Genomic DNA, 25674 nt, shown 5'->3' with positions numbered 1-25674 from the left:
TGTCACGATATAATTATGTGGGTGTGCAGCGTTTTCCTGTAGTGTGCACAGCAAATCCTATGCACCCCTTAAAATAGCCCTCCTTGGTGTTTCCTGACTACATGTGGCCCTATTATTGTCACATTTCATTGAATTATAAATTGGTTTAAAGCTCAATAATAATGCAATCAATTGGTTTTTTTTCTAAATATTTTAAATCTAGGACGACAGATGTTGTATTGTAAGTTAACAGGGGTCACCGTCTGATTGTGTTTATCTCTTCGTCAGATTCACGTGCAGATCGAGCGGACAGGCGGAAGCTGTTTCGACACTACACTGTTGGATCATATGACAGCTTTGACGCCTCCAGGTGAGACGCAGTATTAAGCTGTGATGAATCCAATTATCTGAGCTAATTAATCACTCCAACAATTCCATATTCTTGAACCCGAGACAGCGACGCCTCAAACTAAAAGGTTTAGTTCGTTCCGGGACGGAGATTATAATTCGATGTGTTGTGTACGTTTTCTCAATTGAAGTTGTTTTCAATGCCATTTATTTGTTTAAAACTCAAGACAAATTGTCTGTTTAGAATCAAATGGCAGCGTACTATAACAGAGTTACCACAAAACTTCTGTTTGGCTTGATGGTAAAGTGGTTTGACACTTGTATGGTGGTCGAGAAAGCTCATAAAGAATGCAAATGCAACAAATTCAAAAGAACAACACAATTGCAAAAACCCTAACACAACAGCATTAATCTGAATAAAATATTTAATGTCCACATTGCACGTAACTTAAATAAATGTACTGTGTTCTCCCTAGCGCTAGCTAATAATAGCCATATCAAATACATACTGAAGAGGTAACAAGCAGTACAAGTTAAACCTGTCGTGCACACAGCTAAGCTGAAAATAACTTGAAAAAAATTGTTTGCAGTAAAAGACTGATGATTTTTAAACTTACTTTTTAAACTTTGTTTGAAATTAACTCAGTAATATGAGTGCATCCCAATTAGTTGCTACATTAGCTGTTTCATTAGCTGTTACATTAGTTGTTATGTTAGCTGTTACATAAGCTGTTTCATTAGCTGTTTCATTAGTTGTTACAATTAGTTGCTACATTAGCTGTTTCATTAGCTGTTACATTAGTTGTTATGTTAGCTGTTACATAAGCTGTTTCATTAGCTCTTACATTAGCTGTTACATTAGTTGTTATGTTAGCTGTTACATAAGCTGTTTCATTAGCTGTTTCATTAGCTGCTACATTAGTTGTTACAATTAGTTGCTACATTAGCTGTTTCATTAGCTCTCACGTTAGCTATTTCATTAGCTGTTATATTAGCTGTTTCATTAGCTGTTACATTAGCTGTTGTATTAGCTGTTTAATTATCTGTTACATTAGCTATTTTATTAGCTGTTACATTAGCTGTTATATTAGCTGTTTAATTATCTGTTACATTAGCTATTTTATTAGCTGTTACATTAGCTGTTTAATTATCTGTTTCATTAGCTATTTTATTAGCTGTTACATTAACTGTTGTATTAGCTGTTTCATTAGCTGTTACATTAGTTACTACGTTAGCTATTACATTTGCTGTTATATTAGCTGTTTCATTATCTGTTGCATTAGCTATTTTATTAGCTGTTACATGAGCTGTTATATTAGTTGTTTCATTAGTTTCAGTGTTTTCATTGGTTGTGAGCTTTCTTATCCCCTCCTTACTTTTCCTTCAGCGTTTTAACAAATATTTAATTACACAAACAACAGTGACAGCTAGCCTAGCGTGCAGCTATCTTAACGTAACCTACACATAGCTCTCATATTTAATCCCAAATTAGATCTCAAAAACGATTTGGTCTTACTTTATTATGAGTAAGGTTGTTTTCTCATATACTCCTTAAGGTACAATTTCATTGTTTTTTAGCTCAGTTTTTGTCTCACCTGATTATGTCGAGTGATTATTCAGTCGACCAGCTGGACATGTATTCTGGACGACACCCGGTCTCCCCTGGGGGTCCTCAGACACATTAAAGACCCTCAGTCTCCCCCTGCGGTTAACACCAGATTGTAGTAATGACCCACTTTTATCACTTTATGTTTGTGTTGAACGGCCACTGCTCGCAGTGATGACCCCTGCCACCCAGACCACCTTGTGTCGACACAACAAGATGTCAGGTGTGTGTGCGTGCCAGTGTGAAGGAATGCTGGGAGATAACCTTCAATCTGTCAGCAGTGTGGCCTCCTTCGTCTTCAGACAGATTGCGTTGCTAGGGGAACAGTATCTAGGATGGCACCTCGCCTCCCCCACTCCATCCCGTTTGGTTTTCCTCCCACGTGTCTGCTCGCTGTCGTCATGGTGTCCGTGAACGCCATTGATGCCAGGTGACAGCGCACACCTTTGACTGGACCACAGGACGTTTAATCCAAACACGATGGAAATTTCTATAAAAGCTAGGAGGAAATAAAATGATTTTTTGAAGCGTTCCACCAAAGTGGAACTGACTACAAACCAGATGTTTTTGCAGTGGTTGATGGTTAATAAATAGGCTTCTGGTCAGTTAATCCTAAATAAATAAAGAAGCAAATATGCAGACGACAAGCAATCCTTTAAACATATTTTTAGGGATCAATTAAGTTTGATTAGTTGAGAAACTTGTTTTAAGTAATATTTTTAGACAAGATTAAATAAATGTAGGGTCTTACATTGTAACAGAGAATAAATGTAGTATATTCTCTTATAAGATATTATTGTTATTTTGGTAAACTTATATCAGACAACATCAAACATTGTGAAGTATACCAATGAATGTGAACACGCGCTCGAAAAGTCTCAATTTTTCAATATAATATATATTTTTAAGCTTGTTTAAACTCCCAGTCTCTCGGCTCTTGCTTCAAGTGTATCATCTTAAAACCATCTTAAAATATAGACACCTGTATTTTTTTTACCGGAAAAAACTCCTCTCGTTGAGGCTTCAATTCAAGATGGACATTACACAGGAGAATTATGGAGGTATTTGGATGTTTTTAAGTATCTTTATGGACAGCGTTAAAGATAAGCTCCAGTTGCTGCATTAAAATAAACATACATTTTTGTCTATAAATCTAAAAAGGAACAGATTACTCTGAAAATAATCCCAATCTTTAGTTGGCATGAGGGTGAGTAGAAAATGAGTGAAGTTTAAATTTTGTTGGAACTAATTCCTCTAAGTTTGAAAGATGTTTGGTTTTGTACAAAAAAGATTATATTCTCTACATTTACAATACCCTGAGAAAATTTGGGAATCACAATATCTAAATGATTTTTTTAAATTCTGTTTACAACTGAACGTCAGCCTGTGAATAGAATGCCGACAATAAATCGGTCCACGCTTAAAAAAGTTTAAGTTAAGTTGGTGCTTAAGTGATTAGTTTAAGCTATGTTTGGTTAAAGTGATGGTTCATCCAACATTAAAATCCCCCTCATTTTCTACTCCCTTTTTTTTTTAAGTCACACACAAAAATGTATGTCCACTTGACAGTCACCACTTCGCTGTTTTCTTCTAAAAAGACACACTGAAAAACATCCAAATAGTAGAGTGGGGTCGACTATTCGATATTCACCCAGAGTGTTTCCTGTCTCGGTAGCATGTTAGCCTTTTAGCTTCTGAAGAGGTAACAAGCAGTACAAGTTAAACCTGTCGTGCACACAGCTAAGCTAACAGTATGAAAATAACTTGGAAAAGAAAAAGGTTTGCAGTAAAAGACTGATGATTTTTAAACTTACTTTTTAAACTTGAAATTAACTCAGTAATATGAGTGCATCCCAGGAAATTAGTTGCTACATTAGCTGTTTCATTAGCTCTTACGTTAGCTATTTCATTAGCTCTTACGTTAGCTATTTCATTAGCTGTTATATTAGCTGTTTCATTAGCTCTTACGTTAGCTATTTTATTAGCTGTTATATTAGCTGTTTCATTATCTCTAACGTTAGCTATTTTATTAGCTGTTTTATTATCTCTTACGTTAGCTATTTAATTAGCTGTTTTATTATCTCTTACGTTAGCTATTTAATTAGCTGTTTCATTAGCTCTTACGTTAGCTATTTTATTAGCTATTACATTAGCTGTTACATTAGCTGTTACATTAGCTGTTATATAAGCTGTTTCATTATCTGTTACATTAGCTATTTTATTAGCTGCTACATTAGCCGTTACAGTAGTTGCACCATTAGCTGTTACATTAGTTTCTGCAACAAACAATCTTAAAATACAGACTTATTTTCAGTTTTTCCGGGAACAATTCCTCTTGTCGAGCCTTCCGTGCAAAATGGACGTTACAGGTGAGCAGTATGAAGGCCTTTTGGAAAAATTTAAAGCGAGTCCTTTTTTAGGGGACGAAGACCCAGACGCTACATTAAAATGAACAAACATTTTTTAACTATAACTTTTTAAACTGATAATCCCAATCCCTTGGCCAACATGAAGGGGGGAGTAGAAAATGAGTGAACTTTGGGTGAACCGGTTTAAGCACTCACTCATGTTAAGCTCTATTTTGGTACTTTTAGATTATTATTTAAAAAAAATGTTTACTCGTTGAAAGTTCGTTTTTATTTTTAAAAAAAATGACCTTGAAGTTGAGGATAGGAAAACGCCTTTTAGGATTTTTTTTTTTTTTTACTTCCAAGTTTTTTAAGTACCACGCTCTCCCTCCCTTCCTGCACCTTTGACGTCCCTCCGTGTCTCCGCCGCTCCTCCCTCTCTCCCCCCTCTCTCGCTCCCGCCGCCCCTCAGCATCACCACGCCGGCTTCCCTCGTCCTTCCTCCCGCCCGAACCTCCATCCGTCATCCGCTGTCACCTCCAGCTGGATGTCGCGGTGACCGCGCGGGGGGAAGAGAGAGAGCGAGGGAGGAGGAGAAGGAGGAGGAGGAGAAGGAGGCGCGTTTATTTCTTTCTGTATTTGGGGAAGAGGAGGAGGAGGAGGAAGAGGAGGGGGGTCGACGCTTTCCTGGAGATGCTGTCGCCGCGCGGCCGCTGACGAGACCCCGCGAGAAAAAAAAAGAGAGAGAGAGAGAAGTTCGAGGGTGGAGGAGGGGGGGAGGGTGGCGTCGGGGTCGCCCTGCCCCGGCTGGACTCGCTCCTCCAGCAGCATGAACCTCCACTCGGGCCGGGCGTCCGCGGCGATGCTGCGGATGATGGGCTGCGCTAACGGACGCTCCGCGCGGCATCTGCTCCACAGCGACTGCGTGGTGGACGAGAAGACGGTGGTGCTGCAGAAGAAGGAGAACGAGGGCTTCGGGTTCGTGCTGCGAGGAGCCAAAGGTAAGGAGGAGACACACCTGAGACGCTGATGATGGGGTGCATGTGTGACGTGTGGGACTAAAGTTTGGCAACTTAAGGAGGTTTTTTGTCATCATGTGTGAAGATGACGTGGACATGTTTGGAGACTCACCTGAGACCTTCACTCACTCACATCATGTCCTGCTGCTGCTGGATTATGACATGTCACATCTTATCAGGAGAATTCACATTTGTACAGTATAACAAGTTCAATGGCCACACTTTTCAACATCCCTGCGGGTAAATACACGTTTGACTTTTTATTGTGTGCACACTTTAAACTATTACAACATAAAAATAGATATAAGTTTGGCTTATCTAAAGTTTTATCCTTAGAGTAATAATAATGTCAGGGTTGAAACTGCTAAAGCACAAGATGTCGTACAACAATAATGGGAAAAATCTCCCAAATAAAATAATAATAATAAAAAAAACAGAAATTGCAAGTGTTTGTGTAAATTAATCATGAGCAACATAGAAATAATGAGAATATACAGCAGGACAGATGTTTACATAAACGGTACATTAAAAAGTAGCAGTTAAATTATTCTTTTTAAAACATTTCACAAAAAAAATGTTTTAGTCAAATGGGAGATACTTTTCCATAACATAGTTCAATCTATAAAAACATCTACAAATAAGATACCACTAACAAGTACATCAAAAGTTTAAAAAAGTAGCTTTCAAACATTATAATTGCCATCATTATCTTCAGTGTTACTTTTAAGTCCCATCAAATACTTTTAAATGACATCTTTAGATTTTTTGTTTATAATATATTGGGGTGTCAACAAACAAGGGGCCAAAATCCTTTGAGCAGTGATTGATGAAACTAAATAATTCCGATTCACTAAACAGGAAGTATAAGTTAAATGTTGATATTGTATTTTCATTTTTTTGAGTTTTAAATTAGAAGATAAGATATCCCTTAATTTGTCCCACAGTGGGGAGATGTAGGTTGTTTCATCAGAAAGTTCATGGAAGAAATAGAAAAGGAACATAAATACATATTTGATTAAAAATAGAGTGAAAAATGTATAGTTATAAAAATAAAAATAAATATCTGTGTTTGTTCTTCTCCACCAAAAAAATTCCTTCACATCAAAATAGGCTTTACTGTTATCGTTGACATCCTTAATCTTATTTTTCTTTTCTTATCTTAAACACTGGCATTTATAGGTCACCATATCAACATCAACATGAATTTACAACCATCTGGCAGACACACATAAAATGACTTCAGATTTGGCTGCTAGTTTGACACGTGTTTGGAGGTTATGGTGTAGTTTTATACCAGGTTATCTCTATTCTATAATGACATTTCATTCGCTGACCCACTTCCTAAATTGTTGAGCGTCACGTTAAATTCTAATACCCGCAGATGTCAACAGCGTCAAGTGAATTATCACAAACACCACTGAGATGTTTGCTCACATGGATTCACTGGCCTTTCTCAAAGATCCCCCCCAAAACCACTTCTGATAGTTTATCATGACCTCCCCTAGGGCCACACACACTCGGAGACAAACACACTCATGCGGAGACAAACACACGCACCCACTGTTCTTTAGGCTGTCTGATATTGCACCGCAACACCAGATTGGCTCCTAAAAATAGCCGGTCGGAGCTGCTGCAATGGTTTCTATGACGATTTCAGCGATGTCATAATCCACGTTTACATTCTCAAACTGCTGGATTGGAGGGACGGGGAATTTAAAAGAAAGGAGATCAAGTAACCGGAATGTTCTGGCGATACTGGCGACCCACAGTTACACACACATGTACTTACTGCTGTCACCCTAGGGAACTGACCCGACACACACACACACACACACACACACACACACATGCACACACACGCTGACGCTTGAGCTGTCACACAAGCTCACGTCCTCTCCCTCACTCACTCGCTTTACACATTTTGGCTCTGCCAGCAGATATAAAAAGGTCCACTTGTCACCACAATATTTGATTCACCTTCCCAAAAGGCAGTTTCATGTCTCTAAAATCTGAGTCTGTTACGTCGGACTAAAAGAACAACCACAAGCAGCAGATTTGTCCACGTCAGACCCGTGAACGAACGCTAAACGACTGAACAATATTAAGAACAATAATGTAGTTTATTTATTTCTGAATGAAAAGTTGATTGTACCTTCAGTTTTTGTCATTGATCAGAATATAATTACTAATATACAATGTATGTTAGAGGGTGCAACAGTCAATATACAAAGCTGCGAAACCCAAAAAACATTTAATGCACATTTTAGAAGCTGGCAATCCCACAAGTTCCATTACTATTTATTTGATTTGATAAATGTAAATATTTCGACATTATATTTCACGGTAACCGTATCGATATTCAGGAACACTGTATTTATTTATAGCTTTCAAAATTAGATGTTTTATCATAGTTCTCCATTGTTTATAGTTCAATATAGTGTCTATAAAATAAAATATATATTTTTATCTTTATTTAAAATTTGATCGTTTTTGTGTTGCAATTAAACCTCCTGCCGCTAGATGGCAGCAGGAACTACGTCCTGCGCAGCTAAAGGAACATAAAATCCTGCTAGATCCCGGCGATGACTGAGGACGAGGGGATACAGTTGGCCCCAGAAGCTTTTAAAGCTGATGTTTGGACATATTTTGGATATGTATTGTATCACTGGATTCTTACCACTACACAGCCTTAATTCTCTTTGCTAAATGCAGTTAGTGCATCACATTTACTTTTTTTTAAACTGTTTTTAAACTTTATTTCACCCTCTCTTTGAGACATTAAATTCCGTTGCCACAGCAAAATATGCAGCTACAGTTGTGAGATTAGATTCTCAGGTATGTTCACGGGGGATTCATTTTGAGCGCTTCTCTTAAGGTGCTGCTTAAATACATCAGTTTGTGATCCAAATATTAAAATTCTTGCTGAAAAACTATCTGTCGTTTGCGTTTTGATACATTCTGTCGGGACCAACAGACTTCAGTGTGAAAGCTTGTCGTTGTTGTGGACAGATTAGGAGTTAATTGTCGTATTGTTGTGATTATCGGCACAACTGTGCTTCAAGCTTCAGACAGAACCCCCTCTGAAGGATACCAACTCCTTGGAGTGGGTCAGCAAACCTCTCAAAGGATTTCATGATCACAGATGTCAGGGTGAAAGGGCTTCGGTTTATTAAATCCTTCAAGTGAGGATTTTCTTGGCGACTGGAATGGCGCTGGAGCTTTTCAGACTAGGTGTGTGGTTCGAATCCCCTGATACAGTTCAACTTTGTTTTAGGGCGGTACAAAGGGGGAAGTTTAGTAGGTAAAGGTCATTCGTTAAAAAATAGTTGAGTATCTTAAAATTATGGTTAAAACACCAGAGAGCGCAACTTATCTTAGATGCATGTTGGTCATCATTTTTTTTTTTTATTCTCAAATTTGCTTCAGAGCATTGTTGTATTTTTTTTATTAGGGTAGTCACGACATACTCAACACTGTTATTTAGGAAAATAGTATACTTAATACAAAAGGGATGAAAAAGTTATTTTTAAATACATTTGTATTAACAGCAAAAAAAACAGTAATAACATCTCTTACACCATGTAACAATTGAAAAAGACAGACAAATATTTATAATTAAAATAATAAATGCATTTAAAATAAATATATTGTGCAAAAAGAAACTTCAACTATGATAATAAGTTTCAGGTCTGAGGTAGTTCACAACAAAGAAATATCGTAGTCGTATGTTGAACATTAAATTAATACTTTTCTAAGTTTCAATACCTTGTTTCGGCTCTAATTTTTTATATGTATGATGATTACAAATATTGCAGATGTGAAACTTTTTAACTGACATCTAAACCCAACTTAATTTTTAAATTACCTGTCTGGTCATGTGCTATCATGTTTGTGTTTGAATCTTGATCATAAATGTTATTTGAAAACTGTTTCTCAAGGAGCAAAGAAAAAAAAACCCCAACATTTCTTATTGTGTAAACAATTTGCAGTGAATTTATAAACCACTTCACGTACGACCCGTTCGCCCTGTGTCTGATTGTGTAGCCTTCCTTCCAGGAATCCGGTTTCCTCCCAGTTAAAAACTTCAGAGGGTAATTGATGAAACTATTTCATTGAAGTCAGGATTTTTCCTCCTCCGCCTCTGATTTGCTACGAGCAAGTTTGATTGAGCAGACATACTTTCTCATTTCCAAACATTTAAAAAGGTAATATGGTGCTTCTTCAAAGCAAAGAGCCAATAGAATACATCGACTTTTCAAGAGCTCAGTCAAATTCCTGTTGACAAAAGTTCCAAGCTGTCAAGTTTCAAATTGATTGGTGTCAATAAAGTTTTGAGACTTTGACAGAGAAGATCTACAATGATCAATTGTTGAGCAAAGAGCTCTGGGTTGTTAAACATATCTCATCACTGCAACTCTTAAATAATATGTGATAACAGAAATCTATCTAGGATTAGCAAAAAAAAACAAGGAAACAGTGTTTTTACACCTCCATTTATTTGGATATAACAATACATTATAAAATCCTTTCCCCTCCTCTACTGGCTTTCTTGGGAAAAATGGATTTAATACTTTTTTACGGTTAGCAGTTATAAAAGAGTAAAAATAAATACTTCTCCTGTTCGCACCATAACTACACCTTTCTGGTGATTTGAACAGTTTAACAGTTCATCAATTTGATGGTGTCGTTCATGGTGTGTAGAATATGAGTTAAGACAAACAATAGACACCAATTCACTTAATCTCACCACCTGGCACAGCACTCTGGTCCCTGTAAAGCACTTCTGAAGGATGGGATTGTTGAATTTATTTTTTTAAATAAGCCAAAATGTTGTTAAATCCATAAAGAGTCACAATTAAGAAGTAATCATTCTGGCTCAGGTGAAACCGAGACAGTATTAGATTTTTTTTGGAAGCTTGGTCTTGCAAATAGCATGACATATTTTTGGCGTCCAACAATTTGTCCTTCTTTGTTGATTGAAAGGAAATGATGGAGGAAGGATGAAAAATATTATCATTAATTAAATGTTTCCTCAGTGTAATACTGTTGTTTGCTTATTTACTTATACACACATTGTTACCTTAAATTGTTGTTATTTTGGCGATAACACATCTCTCAGGTTTAATAACTTAGATGTGCTGTAAATATATTATTGTTTTCTCTGTAAACACATAAATATTGCATTTATTGGCCCAAAATATGTTTTTATTCTCTACGTGTCAAAACATCATAAATTAATTGTGCAAATTTTTAAATGCATCAGTGCTTTATCATACATTATATACATACTATATACCTATACTATGATATCGTTCAAGTCTTTTTGTTAGTGGTTTGATAACAGATTGTGTAAGATCTATAATTACATAAAATAAAGTACATGACTCAACTAACTGTTTTCCCAAACGCCTCTTTCTGGCAACACAATGTTTTGTGACCTTCAGTCTTCCAGTAACTGAAGAAACCAGTTGCCAAACCTCTCATCGACACGTTTAAGAAAACCTTAAAAATACTTTGTATTATTTCATGAGGAGTTATCTTGTATACAAAATAAATGTTGCTAAGAGATGCATTGGAAGTCTTAACTGTTTCTTGTAATGGTTTGGTTTGCGTTGTGCCTGACAGACAGACTAATCGAGACTAAATTGTGTTTTTTTGGATCATGTTTTTTTTACATTGCATTAGAAACACAGTGCATTTTTAGAATTTGCCTCAAAGCAAAAAATCTTGTTTGGTGAATTTAAGCAAAAAGCTTTATCTGCTGGATTTGTTTTTTCCTCGTTCTGAAACCTGACAACTGTAATAATGAATAATTCAGAACATGTTTGGAGGTACCTTTGAAAGCCAGAGAGTAATTTGCAGAGAATTGGCCCGCTTTGAAAATGGCCAGATGGATTTATACTCTGGTAGATATACTGTACAAGCATTATTCTAGATCCACCACATGATGTTTGTTGTAAATAGGTTGATGCGTGACCTCAAATATGGATTAATGGAATGTTTGATGGTGGGAAGATGAATGGAAGTCAGCAGAAGCAAGACAGAATAGTAGATGGATGCATAATATGTAGCAGTACTTTGATGTTGAAGCCATAACATGTATAGTGGGACGAGGTATTAGTAGATGAAGCTCAGGTTTAGATGAAAAACAAATTCCAATAAAAGGTCGACAAATTTAATTTCTTGGTCAGGGCTGTGTTTCAATCTAAACATTTGGATACCAACCTTAGCGATGAAAGATGAAGCATGTTTTAAAGCTTAGTCCTACTGAAGAATTTTGTTCGGTCCGAAGTTTGGTCCTCAGCAAATTTAGCAAGTAATAGACATATGATAGGATTTTTAAAGAATGTAGGCTTGTATTGCATTTTGTGACGTGACTCTAAATCTGCTTTCTGTTTTTATCGCCATGTTCTTCAGCCGACACGCCCATCGAGGAGTTCACTCCCACGCCGGCATTCCCTGCTCTACAGTACCTGGAGTCGGTGGATGAGGGGGGCGTGGCTTGGCAGGCGGGGCTCCGGACGGGGGATTTCCTCATTGAGGTGAGATTGGTGACTTTCAGGCTTTTTAAAATGTGTTGTTTTAAAAACAGAACATTGCAGTTGCATTGTTCTGACACTTGGTGGAGCCAGAAACCATTTTTTCAATTTTACTTTTTGATGCTTTTAAGGTAGCGTCTTAAAGGATCAGTCTTAAGAGGGGTTTGCGATTATTAAAACTCATCTAATGGAGACGACCTTCAATGGTTTGTGTTTAAAATCTTACATTGACATGAACATGGACCAGTATGCATCATTGCGGTGCTTGAGTCAGTCTCTGGTTTGCTTGATGAAGCCAAACTTTTCATTATTCATCTCATTGGTGATCTGCGGATATGTATCAAAAACGACCTTTATTATTCAATAAGCCTTTTGCAATTGTTAGGAATTTCATGTACCATCTTAGTAGGTCACGCGCAATCTGTGGTTCAGCCTCAACCCCCCTAAATTCTTAACAGTGCAAAAGTAGCTTAAATGCAAAATTGATGTTGCACATTTGCAGGATTTATAGCGCAGGGAAGAGGAAGTGTAAACGCTGATGTGCTCGGACTGGTCATGTGACTCCTTGAAAGACCTTGTGAGTCAGTAGCCGAGTTTTAATAGAATGAAGGGTTGAGGATACAAAGATACCAGATACAAAAAAAAGGCATTTGTAGGAAACCTTTTTATAAAAAAGTATAAAAGTTCCAGATTGAATAAAGGGACTGTGTGTGTGTGTGTGTGTGTGTGTGTGTGTGTGTGTGTGTGTGTGTGTGTGTGTGTGTGTGTGTGTGTGTGTGTGTGTGTGTGTGTGTGTGTGTGTGTGTGTGTGTGTGTGTGTGTGTGTGTGTGTGTGTGTGTGTGTGTGTGAAAAGCACTTACTCTCTTATATAACTGGGCCGAGAGATTGTGAGACCACTGTAACATGCAAATGCATCTGCTTAGCTTTTTCCCCAGGTGTGCGTTTGTGTGTGTCTCCGGGTGTGTGTGTGTGTCAGAGCTGTCAGTTGCTCACTGAACCGGCAGCCAGACCTCAAATGTCTCTTCCTCTAAAAGCAACTCTTCAATCTCTTGTTCCCGAAGTTCTAAAATGTCTTTCCCCGCAACATCCCACACCATTCAAAAACCTCCTGGTGGCGCCGGATCTTCAGTGACGTCCTCGTCCTGGTCTTCCTGTTAGTGTGTGTGTGAGGATGCTTTGTTCATCACTTTGCATCACGTGTGAATCTCTCGGCTCCCTCATCTTCATCATGGAAGTCCCTTCAGCTGTTTACTCGCTTCATCTTCTCTGCTGTGGATTTTCACAAACACACTGATCCTCAGAGGAGGCGCAGCGACGTCACATGACCTTTAGTCTTAAAATAACAGAGGAAGCATCATTTTCTATAAATAATTTATTTATAACAGCAGTCTGAGCCCACACTGTTACTACCGCTGCTGCTTCACCGCTCGTGTTTTACTGCCGCCGCTGCTAATCACGCGTTTAGAAAGTCCTGTTGACGACGGAAGCAGTTATGTGGTGACGGTGGTGGACTCTCGCTGTTTTGGGACCGCAGTGCTGAAAAGATGAGGTTTGAAGTGGAGTGTTTGATTTGAGGTTACTGGATCAAATCCACTGCAGTCCCACCTAAGGGTGTGTATCGTCAAGAATCTGGTGATACAATACCTATCACAGGGGCAACGATACAATATATTCAATTAAATGTATGTTTCATATCACAACAAAGTTATCTCGAGACACGTTACAAATCAAGACAGACTATATTGAAGAAAATAAATGAGTCATTCAAAGTGTGAAGGTTGTAAGGAAAAGCTATCTTTTAGAATGCAAAATATTGTTATACTGTAGTAACAAGGATATATTTGTAGTATTGTCCAAGTACTTGGCTCTGGTGTTACAGAATTTAAAGACCACATGACTCTTGACAAAGTCGTCGCTGCTTGAATTTGTTTTAAAACAAAAATATGTCCAAACATCAGCTTTAAAAGCTGCTGGAGTCGACTGTATCCTCTCGTCCCCAGTTATAGCTGGGATCTTGCAAGATTACATCATTCCTTTAGTGGTGGCGGACGTAATGAATGCTGCCATCCAGTTGCCCAGAAGTTTAATTGCGACACAAAAATTAACAAACACTGTGAATAATTGAATGTTATTGTAAATCATATTTTTGTATAGTGATCAAATTTCATTTTATACAAACTTACCATAAAATTAACCATAAATAATCATATAAATGTGATACAGATAAAATATTATTTAAAAGCCAAAAATATATATTTTTTAATTATTTATTCACTGCTGTTGAATATCGATAGTGTATCATTAAAATATTTTGGATATTTAAGTGTATCAATATTTTTCTTAACTCTTGTGTTGTCTCTGGGTTGAGCTAACGTACCTGGCTTTCATAAAAACCTATGCAGTGGTGGAGGTCGTTCACCTTGAGCCAGAGACAACACAAGGGATACCACAAACATATTTATTTGTCACCTTGACCCAGTCTTACGCAGCATTATGGACTTGAAATTGGTGTCTTAGAGTGTGAGAGTTAAAGCAAGGTGACGGTGGTTTCATCAATTCATGTAAGAGTCGATCAGGATTATTGACACGGTGATGATGACGGCAGAGGTTGTAACAAAGATACGCAATAAAAACAAGCGTTTGCAGGCGTATTGTTAGCGGAGACAAATGGGACGATAATGGTGGTGCTCTGTGTGCCATGATTGTTGTTCTGAAGACGAATGGAGGTGTGATAATAGTAGATCACTTCATCCTTTTGACAACGCATCAGCATTTTCGTCGAGGTTCAGAGAATTTCATTGAGAAAAAAAGAACCCAGTTTTAAAATCACATCCACCTTAAGTAATGAATGGTTAGACCTGCCCCCCCCCCCCATCTCTCTCTAAATACTGATCTCACTCTCGGCAGTGATCCAACCACAAGCTAGAAATCACACAGAAACTGTTGCCTGGCAACCACAGCATTGAGGTTTTTTCTTTTTACAATGATTTTGATGATTTTTAACTTTCAAGGTGTGATGATGGGAGTAAGGGAGCATAGAAGTGATCACTTTGTTCACAGTAGTGGACTTGAATGTTCAAAATAATTCAAACTAATAAATCAGCATTAAATGCACAATAATGACATTTTCTTTAGACTTACAGCACGAGAACAGTACATAAAGAGTATAAGGTGATGAGAAGAGTATTATGTTCAATTTTTAACGTCCTAGAATTGCAGTTTTCACAAGTAGGTCATATATATATACACACAAGCTGAAATACTCAACGTTGCCTTATTTGATTTAAAACATTTATTTTTAAAATCAAATAACCAAAAAGGGAGCAGAAATGTTTAATATGCTGGTGAGTGTGTTTAAAGCTCATCTAAAATGTATGACCATTCATGTTTTAATCGGTCTCAAGAGGACATATTTGCTAAAATTCATGCTGACTTGATAAATGTCTTAATATTTGCTTGGTGCGGTGCATTGTTGTAGCATATTTAGTTGAATAATTGTGTTAGTTGATACGTTGCAAGTTTAAGAATGTGTATCAAAAATCACAGCATAGTTTTTAAGATATTTTATAGAGAAACTAATGTGTTGATTTAAGTGTCTCTTGACTAGATCTTGGACCTCTATTGTGTCATCAGTATGTGTCTGTTTGTACAAAACTCATTTCATTATTTACATTAGATAATGAGATTAAGCCCCTCCCACTGAAAGCACTTTGTTTTTCTGGAGATTAAATTTTGTCAACCATGACCACAAGTTTCCACCTCCAAGGGAATCGTTGTAGAGACAAAGCGGGGAGTGATTATAGCTGGAGGGAGGAGAGTTGAAGCCATTTTTACATCATTATTGACTCCGCTGTCGTAACCTCTCGTTCGCTGAGATTTCAGACTGGGGAAAACTTTATTAAGTAAAGTTCAAAAGATGGTCATGATGAGAGACTTAATGCATCTTGGAGAGGAAGACTTCAACATTTGAAACATGTTAGTGAGTCAGGAGAGTTGGAGTTTAAGTTAGTTGACCTTTGAACAGGAATTATAAATATTAGTATTAACATATCGGACTATCCCAAGTCTCTGTGAATACAACTAAGATTCCTTCAATGTACCCTTAAAAACCGAAATCTTTTTTTTTCGTGAAACAGAATAATCTACATTTTTCTTGTGTAGTCATACATATTATATTAGATCAAAGGTTTCAAACTCAATCAAATAAGGTGCCAAAATCTTAATTAGAGTTTAATTTAAAGGCTAAACTCTATTTTAATGTTTACCATCTGTAACCGGCAGACCTTCACTATTACATTTAAGCATCATTGGGATGTTATTTTTTTAAATTCTTGGATGCTTAATCCAGCATTACAAACTGTGGTTGTATCTAGATACTAAATATATTCTTATTCCAATAATAATCTGTATTGACCCAAATCTTTTCTTATGATGTCACACAGAGTGGCTGTTCAGATGTGCCCTAAAATACATCCATATCGACATTAAATACAATTAAAATGTTGTCATGAAATCATCTACTGTGATGTAATAATACAATTTAAAGTTCTTCTCATTATTTCTAATTCATTTTGATAATCCTTGCATTTGCGTGAGACTCACAGTCCACGTTGAAGTTCACCCTCGTGGGACATCAAACCCCTGAGTCATCAAAAAAAGAAAGTCATGTCCGTACAGTCCTTCACCTCGACATGACACACACACACTCACATTTGGAAGCAACATTTCACCCTAAAAGCTTCTTGTTTGTGTTCGCAAATCCCAGTGTCTGTAATTTTGTGACAGCGCTAGGGTCGGCTGACCTGACTGGCTAGATTAGAGGCATGTTATTACATGCTTTGCTCTGATTGGTTAGATTAGGTATGATTAATCGGATTAACATCTGTCAGCGGAGGTTTTTCTGCCTGTGCAGTCTGTGTGAGAGATTGAGTGCATTTGTGTTGCGTTGGTTAAACTAAGCTGATGTTTGCTTGTAGCCGTCACTGCAGGAATTGATTAACACAAAGAACAGACCGGCAATACATATGTGATCAAAAATACTGTACTGTGTGTCGGGGGCTACATCTGGCCCACCAACTCATTTGATGTGGCCCTCTACGATGGTTGGCTCAAAATCAACGTGGACTAATGTTTATGTGTAATGTTTATTATATTATGATGCCAGTGTTTAAGATAAGATAAGGAAAAGAGATTGTGGACGTCAGCATCAGTTACTGTCGATAACATTAACTGAAGGAAAATAGATTTGATGAGAGTATTTGTTGAAGAATGAAAATACAATATCTCAACCAGAGTTAAACTTTCTGTTATAGACAGTTTAGTATTTGTTTTTATATTCAAAATATAGTTTATAAACAGTATATGTGGTATCATTTCTTAAGAAATAACCTTTAAATAACCAGAGCAAAAAGGGCGGATTCCATTTTATTAAACATTACAATAATCTTTATGATACTGTAGAAGAAAATATTGATACGCTTAATAATGTTTCCATGTTTCTTTTGGATATTCAATGGCACTGCATCAATGCAAGCAATTTTAAATTAACAATTAACATAGATGCTTCATTTCACTAGTATTTGTTCTCTTGTGAAATACAAACATGTTTTGTAATTCATTTTTGTACAATTAGATATTTTGAAAGAGATTCAATATATGTCCTTGTTCCTACACTATCGTAATATATTGTGTATTTGCCTAGGGCTGGGTATCCGTCGAACATACTATCATACTGGTACTGATATTGGTACCTTAACTGATATTAATACCTTTACTACTTTACGGTACCTTTTTTGATCCAATTTTTTCAAGATCAATTCTGACAAAAAGGAAATGACATTACAAATTATCTTTTTAAATCTTTTTCAGCTTCAGTACATTTCCACTCCAAGTGGTTTTCCAGTTCAAAAGAGCACTTGCTAAAGTGTAACAAATTAATCTGATATTCACTGCCTCTGTAATTTATCAGTTTTTCCTCCTAAAAATTCACACATTATTAAGTTTTGATCACAGGTGGGTATATAAACTTGGCGTCGAAAGACGGAACATCTTTGCGTCTTTTTCCAATCCAAATATTTTTTAATGTATGCTAAACAAAACAGAAATATACTTCCTCTTTACAGCTAAAAATAAAACCCCATCACACCTGCCAAATACCAATTGTTCGCTACCTGCCACGCTGAGAAAACAATTCACATATATTCCTCCCTTGACGAAACTCACAAATGGAATTCCTGAACACAATTGGAAACACACCAAATCAGCTGTGGACTTACAACAGCTACTACGTCCAACACCTCTGCAGTACAATGGATGGAGGATCTCAGAGTGACATGAATATCATTATCAAAGTTGTCATAAATTTAAAGCGGTATTAGGAGGTGTTTAACTTGTACTTGTTAATATAATATAATATAATATAATACAATGATGGCTTTTTATTTCGAATATTTAACAAGGAATTTACAATTTCAATATTGTCTTGTGCACAGATGTATCCTTCAAGATGACCTGCAACCCAGCAACAAGAAAGATGTCTGTTAAGATGATTTGTTGTTATGTAAGACTAAGAAAGACAGAAGCTTATATAAGTCAGTGTGTGTGTGTGTGTGTGTGTGTGTGTGTGTGTGTGTGTGTGTGTGTGTGCGTGTACGTCTGAATGTGTCGAGGCAGCGTGAGGACACTATCAAACAGATGTAAATGTTTACAGTGTAAGACTACCTTTTGAGTGTATTTCATCATACCATTATTCAACATTTAGCCCTTATTTACTTTGAATTCAGGGGAACATGTTATATTCTATTAATGAAAGTATAGAAGGGGCTTATATGTCATAGTTGACTTGCCTAATGTAGGACGTGAGGAGCTCTGTCATACACCAGAGACTCTGTAAAGAGCGCCGTCTTTTCCGGTTGAATGGCTTCTCAGGAGGCTCATGTTGTGATATCTTATCATCTTCATCATCACTAACCGGCTGAACGTCCCGGCAGGTGAATCAGGAGAACGTGGTGAAGGTGGGTCACAGGCAGGTGGTCAACATGATCCGACAGGGAGGAAACCAGCTGCTCATCAAAGTGGTGACCGTGAGTCGGAACCTGGACCCGGACGATACTGCGCGCAAAAAAGGTAGAGGGAGCCACAGTTGCTTATGAAGCCTGTGAGGATCACGTTTTACCTTTTAAAAGCAGTATATGTGTGTATATATATATATATATATATATATATATGTGTCACGTACTCACACGTTAAAGAAAAACATTTTTGTTAGTTTTCTTAAGTGGCATAAAACAACATCCTACATTATTTTGAAAGATCTATGTGAAAAAAAATGGTTAAAAACGTAAAATTTAGAAAAAAAACCTTTTTGTTTTAATAGCTTCATACAGTATGTAAAATATGATGTTCCTGTTTAGTTTTAGTTTAGTTTTGGAAGTCAGATTTAGTAATTATTATGTTTGTAACTTATAAAAGTAATAATATTATTGCTCATCTACAGTAAAACAAAATATGACAGGGGTCTCAAACTCAACTGGTCACCAGAGGCTGATTCTATTGTAAGTAAGTAAGTAAGTAAACGTTATTTGTAAAGCGCATTTCTAGACCAGGGTCACAAAGCGCTTTAACAATCAAAACAATACACAGTTAAAATATATACTTTAAAAGGCAGTTTCAAAATCAGGGAAAAGCACAAATAAAAATGTCTTAAGATCTTTCTTGAAGGAGTCAGTAGATCATCAAACACATGGAGAGGAAGATCGTTCCAAATTATAGGGGCAAGAGTCTGGAAGGGTTTCTCTCCTCTGGTCCAGAAGAGTGTTCAGGAACCATCAACAGATACTGATCCACAGACCTAAGAGCCCAAGCTGGGGTGTAAGGCTGGATAAGATCACTGATGTTAAGGAGGAGCCTGACCATGAATAGCTTTTAAAGTAAGAACCAGAATGAAATAAACTGGCAGCAAATGCAGAGTTTTAAGGATCAGGAAAATGTGAGTTCTTCTACTAGAGCAGGTCAGAATTCTCGTTGCAGTTTTGTATTAACTGCAGGCGAGACTGGGTCGAGGCTGGGGGGTCTTTCTGCACTATTTTCTGAACCTCTTTGATACAAATGTGATCTACATTTTTTCTGTTAAATATTTTGTGGCTTTTTCTGTGGTTTAACTGTGAATTTGGGCCATTTTGTCTGATTTTATGTGTTATTTTATTTAATTAATCAGTTCCATCTTAACTACATTGTCAAAGTTATATTACTGAGAACATTTAAATGTACTGCGATAATCCTGATTACTAAAATAAATAGCTTTTAACAAAAACAAGGCTGAAGCCGCCGAATATCGTAACACAGGCTGCAAATGGCCCACAGGCTTCATGTTTGAAACACCTGAAATACACTCATAAACAATATGAGTGTACAGATTGTTTACTTCTTTTTTTTTTTCGTTTTTCCTAATAAATGGTTGATGTGTTTGCAGCTCCTCCCCCACCAAAGCGAGCACCCACCACTGCTCTGTCCATGCGCTCCAAGTCCATGACGTCAGAACTGGAGGAACTAGGTAAGAAGTGTCTCAGGAAGCAGTGGTAGAAAATTAATGAATGGTGAGAAAAAAAAGAAAAGCTGATGACGTAGCTGTCTAACCTCACGTCTCTCTGTCCCCTGACGTTGTGGTCCAAGTGGACAAAGGTGAGCGGCGTCGTCAGCGTTTGTCGCAATCTTTGCATTTTGCTGCTGTGCATGAAGCTTTGAACGGGACTAAAGCTGCTGCTGTGGCTGCAAACAGACCTGTGCTGCCCATCAGTGCGTCTCGCCGCGTTCACACGGAAATTCCACCAGAACAGACATGCGTCTTATTATTTTAAATCAATAGTCTTATTGATAAACAGTACTGAACCTGACCTGGTGGACTTTTCACGGATTTATCTGTTGCTTGAATGAACGAAGATAATACATCTTTAAAATGTGTGGCACGAGTAAAAGCAAAGGAGTGAAGGACAAAAGTTTTGAAGTGTCGCAGGTATGAAATATTAATCTTGAAAAAAGAAGAAGGGTAAACAATACTGAATACTAGTGATGAGTTGATGAGGCCTCATAAAACAACATGATACAGTGTATGATGAGGTATCATGATACCTCATCAGTTGATTCATCAATACTCTTAAGCTTAAGCACTCTTTTTAGTGTCTCTACTTGAGGTATTCTTATGTGTATTCCACTTAATTTACCCAAAATCCTTGTTAAATCCCACAAAGTCATTGAATAATTTTAAATGGAAGTCATTGAGCTTCCTAGGGTTTGTTTGTTGTGATGTATCACTAGCGGAGCGTGCAGCAGAGGCACGACGAATGAAGTTGATTCACCACTTCAAAACACGTTACTTGCAAAAATACACAAACATAAAAAAGCAATCAGAGATTTCTATTTTAAAAATCTAGTTGGTACTGCAGAGTGTCAGTAGTATTAAGAATAAAAGCGGGAGGCGATTAATCGTAAAAAATAAATATATATATTTGCATGGCTGTAATACACTGATGTATTAAGGTAATATCATATTAACATAATATTACATTTAAACTTCCTACTACAAACAGTAGCACACTCAAACCTAGAAAGTGGTGCACCCAAATTTTCAGATGTTAAATCTGTGAGTGACACGAATCCAAGCACTTTTCCTTTGTTCGACCTAATCAACGTACTTCAGTGCAGACATGATCATTCCTCTCCACGCCCTCATTTACATATGTCAATCATATTTAAATTAACCAGAACATAAGATTCTCCTCTCCGCGATCAGAGAAAATAAAATGAGAACTATATATACAGTTAAACGAAGAGTTTACAGAGACGATCGGGGCTTGTTTGAACCATCTTAAGGTGAAGTTTAACAAAATAAAACTCATTAGCTTTAAGCACTCAATAGTGACGAGGATGTGAAGATACCTTTAGATAAGTCAAGGGGTTTCCAAGGTATTTATAATTAGGGCCAGATAAGATGAGGTGCAAATGTGTGTGTGTACTTGTTCCAACGTTTCAACATCTTTTTCTGAAGTTCAAAAGATGAATCTTAAAACTACATTGACCAACGGAAAAAACTCTTCATAGGTAAAGATGCTAAGCGTCACAATTATTATCAATACTTTGTCTAGCAAGGCCAATATTCTTTTCAAGGACGTTTATTTAATGGTCGAGACAAAGGCCGGCTTAAAGACTAGATCTTGAGGAACAACCACGCGGTGAAACTCAAAGGTTAAACTCTATCATCAGCGCTTAAATCAGCACACACAGTAATTAAGAACTACAGGTAAAAACAACACAAAAGTGTAGTCATATAGAGAGATTCCTGACTCCTATTGACGGTGTGATTTCAAGAATGCATTTGTGTCGCCCCTTGTAGCTACGTTGAGGAAAAAGAAAGGTGGTAAGTTCCCAGCGGCATGTCGACGTCCTCACAAACGTATCCGCTTTTGACCGGAGCTGAAGCACCACTGCATGAGTCACGTGACGCTCGTGCATGTGTGGACGTGATCGTGGTGTTTCGTACTTCGACACTTGCACTTTTACTTTTGAATAGCACGATGTTCACAACTTGTGGTGCAATGTGTTTTCGATTTCCTGATATTATCAACCCTTTAAATTGAAAGCAAATCTAAATGTTAAAAAAGATCTGTTGATGTTGTTGTTGAAATGGATGTTTAAGTCGTACTAACTATTTACCCAAACCTGCTGTTATTGTCATTTTTTTCTTATACTGTCCATCACATTACTATTGTGCTATAAATCTTCATGGTTCGGTCATTTATTAAACGCCATAACAAGTAATTGTTGATGCAAACCTGCATCTTCAACATGGTTTAATATTGAACAGAGAATAAATGTATACTTTTGTGGTGTAAACAAGATGATAATAATTTTGTTTTCTTATATAACGCCTTTGTTGTACCTTTTTATTGTGAACCATTGATAAATATCAATTGTAAATGTCAAAAAGTCACGGTATAAACATTCTACATTTAATGTGGAAATATCTTTCATAAATTAACATTTATTTTTGACCAACCTTATTTTGGGGGATTTTGTTATCTCTTAAAATATGAAAAAAAACACATAAAAACATTTTGACAATCAATCCTTACACATATTTTCCGAGATTTGGTTTCAAACCAGCCAATTCCCTTCTTGTTCGTCTTGTAGAACACTAACACGTTCCTAAACTAGTTTCTAAAAGTTCCCTGGGTCTGACCCCAGAGCTTCTCTTCAAGAAGGAGACGATATTTCTCATTATAGAACTCCTAGATGACTGAGCTCCTCACAGTATCTCCAACAAACCCTGTGGAATAATCTTTTATTTGAATCTGTGATCATTTTAACATTCACGTATTTAGCTAAAAAGCAACCTAAACTATTTCAAACTGGGGGGACACCACGACACAATCTTATCCGGAACTGGGATTTAACCTGCAACTTCTTAGACCACAAGCCAGCCACTCTACCATCTGGGTCCCTTGCAACAGTCAGAGACACCATGACTGCACCATTCAATTTGTCGCTTCCCAAACTTTTCTCTGTTCTAAATATTATAATCATGGAAGTGAGCAGCTTTTGTTAATGTTTAAACTCATTTCAAAATAATATTTTTAAGTGTAAAAGTGTAAAGAGGAATTCAGAGTGACTAATTTGAGGTCTGTGAGGATCAGCAGAATTGTCATAGCTCATGAAATCTCCCGACTCGGTCCGCATGTGTCAGCTCAGGTCATTGTCTGACTGTAATCACATTCGGCTGGTAAAAAGAAGCCGAATTCTGTCAAAAGAGTGAGCAGAAGACAGGAAGACGGGGCCACTGATAGATGCTGTTTCATTTCCAGGCAGCTGTGTTAAATGTTGTGAAACCCTCATTTTAGGTCAGGTGGATAATCGCTTCCAGGTTTTGAGGTTTCAAGGACTGTTTACGTTGTCAGGTATTTGACTAACTTAACCGTTCTGAGCGAATTCTCTAGTTCCGGGATTTTTTTTTGAAGGTTCATTCTCGGAAATGTCTCGTTCAGGTTTCCATAGCAACCGTGTTACGCGTGGAACTGATGGGAAATGTGTACACTTGTTTTCTCTGGTTGTGTGTCTGTGTGTAACCATAGTTAAAGTCATTGATGCTCCTTTCCTTCCCTCTCCTCCCCCTTCCTCACCCGCTCCTCTCCTCTGTGTGTAGATGCGCAGAAGAAGAGGATTGTTTTCCAAGTCACCCTAAGTAATCACATTCCCCGTAATGCATGGAAGCTTTCCTCACCCCAGGCGCTTTTATTTAGTCGGAGGTTTGTCTCCTGAGTCTGGAACCTGAGCATGAATATGAGTTTACATCTTCATAAAAGATCCGCCATCTTGGAAAGATGCCTTCATTAAGAGCATCAACGGTGACTCAAAACTTTCCACCTAACAATGTATTTGAGGTGATATTTGCTGTTTGCTCCCATCATGCTTTACCTCTGCATGCAGCTGTGAGGTAAATGTGGGTGTTCACAGATCCAGAGTTATGTACCTTCTTTCTAATTAATAACTCAGTTGACCAAACAAGACTTTTTGGATTGCTTTTATTTTAAACAGTCTTTTCCAAAGCACAAACAAAATGATATCATGCTGAAGTTAAAGGATAACAGGTGTGGCATGTGGTAAAATATATAGTCTCATATCCTTGTCGTGCTATAAGAGCTGCTGGGATGAGTTCACTGAGAGGGAGCAGGATGCGTAGAGAAAAGTGTTGCAGCAAATAAGTCTAAATAATACTTAGTTACTTCATTAACTGCACAACCCAAAAAAAAAAACATTGCACTATGTATTGGTCAGAAAGTTTGTGTCAATGTGTAAAAAGTAGGTCAGAATATCAGTCTGTTTTTCAAAGTTCCTAACAAAGTAAAAAAAAGAGCTTGTAGTAATTGGGTCGGTAAAAGGTGAAAACACAAAGACCTCAACCTTTAAAGCGGGTCAGGGGGCCGACCTTCTCTGGAGATGAACGCTCATGTTTGTGCTCAGAGTCAGAGAGGTGATCGAGGAAGAACCAGGCTAGCATGCAGCTCGAGAAAAAAACCCTTAACAAATACCCAGTGATTTGTGTTCAATGGACAATCAGATGTGACAAAATTGTCATTTCAAACAGACTCCACCACCATCAGTCATTGACGCCCAGATGCTGCTGCTTGGGAAAAGCTTGCACGGCTTCCGAGGCTTGAACTTTCCAAACACATCTCATCGATTTCCCCCCTGAAAATCCCCTATAACTCTTCCACTCGCAGCCCAGCCGGCGGATGGCGAATGATCGGCTTGTGTTTGGCTTTGACCCACTGCTCGCTGCCATGTTTGCTCACACTGATTTGATTGTCTTGTAGACAAGGTCGAAGAAATGACACACGCCCAGAAGTCGTCGCCGATTGATATGAAGATAGCAACAATCAAGCCACGGCCGTCAAGTCGCTGCCTGGTCACGGCCAGTGACATGAACGTAAGGCTAAATAGCTAGTGAAATAATGAACACGTTTATTGATTCTTTCTTTTTCTTTTCTTAAAATCGTCATTGTAGTCAATGTTTCATGACCGGCAAGGACTCCCGGTGGTACCACCCACTGTTCCTGGAGGATTCCTGGGATTACCCGAAAAAGGAACCATTAGGAAGCAGAAGTCAATTGGTAAGGCGAAATCTGGCTACATGTCTTAAAGGGATTGGTTGATAAAGGCAAAATAGTATAGTGTGCATGGGAACTTGACTTCTTATCTTTATTTCTTCAGAGTGTTTTAAAAAGCCATTAGTAAAGGGATAAGAAGCACTGGTGGTCCTCGGTTCAAGATTATCCGTGCTATT

At 37.5% G+C, this 25674-nt stretch overlaps 1 protein-coding gene across 6 annotated transcripts in view; it reads left to right on the top strand.

Moving 5' to 3' along the window:
* LOC148086651 (SH3 and multiple ankyrin repeat domains protein 2-like) overlaps positions 1–25674 on the top strand; it is a 138671-nt gene that overhangs the window by 98546 nt on the left and 14451 nt on the right. For 2 of the 6 annotated variants that reach the window (XM_087784824.1, XM_087784826.1), the window contains 8 exons: positions 268–349; positions 5200–5282; positions 11718–11842; positions 18830–18965; positions 20311–20391; positions 22228–22251; positions 25205–25317; positions 25396–25501. In XM_087784824.1, coding sequence (XP_087640950.1) covers positions 268–349; positions 5200–5282; positions 11718–11842; positions 18830–18965; positions 20311–20391; positions 22228–22251; positions 25205–25317; positions 25396–25501 — 750 coding nt within the window. Of the gene's footprint in view, positions 1–267; positions 350–5199; positions 5283–11717; positions 11843–18829; positions 18966–20310; positions 20401–22227; positions 22252–24033; positions 24073–25204; positions 25318–25395; positions 25502–25674 lie in introns of all 6 variants that reach the window. The other 4 variants (XM_087784822.1, XM_087784820.1, XM_087784823.1 and 1 more) reach the window with 4 other exon arrangements.

The sequence above is a fragment of the Callionymus lyra genome, chromosome 2 (genome assembly GCF_982586985.1).
Source record: "Callionymus lyra chromosome 2, fCalLyr1.hap1.1, whole genome shotgun sequence".
Lineage (NCBI taxonomy): Eukaryota > Metazoa > Chordata > Actinopteri > Syngnathiformes > Callionymidae > Callionymus > Callionymus lyra.
Note: the sequence above shows the minus strand (reverse complement) of the source record. Positions and strands in the feature narration are given on the sequence as shown.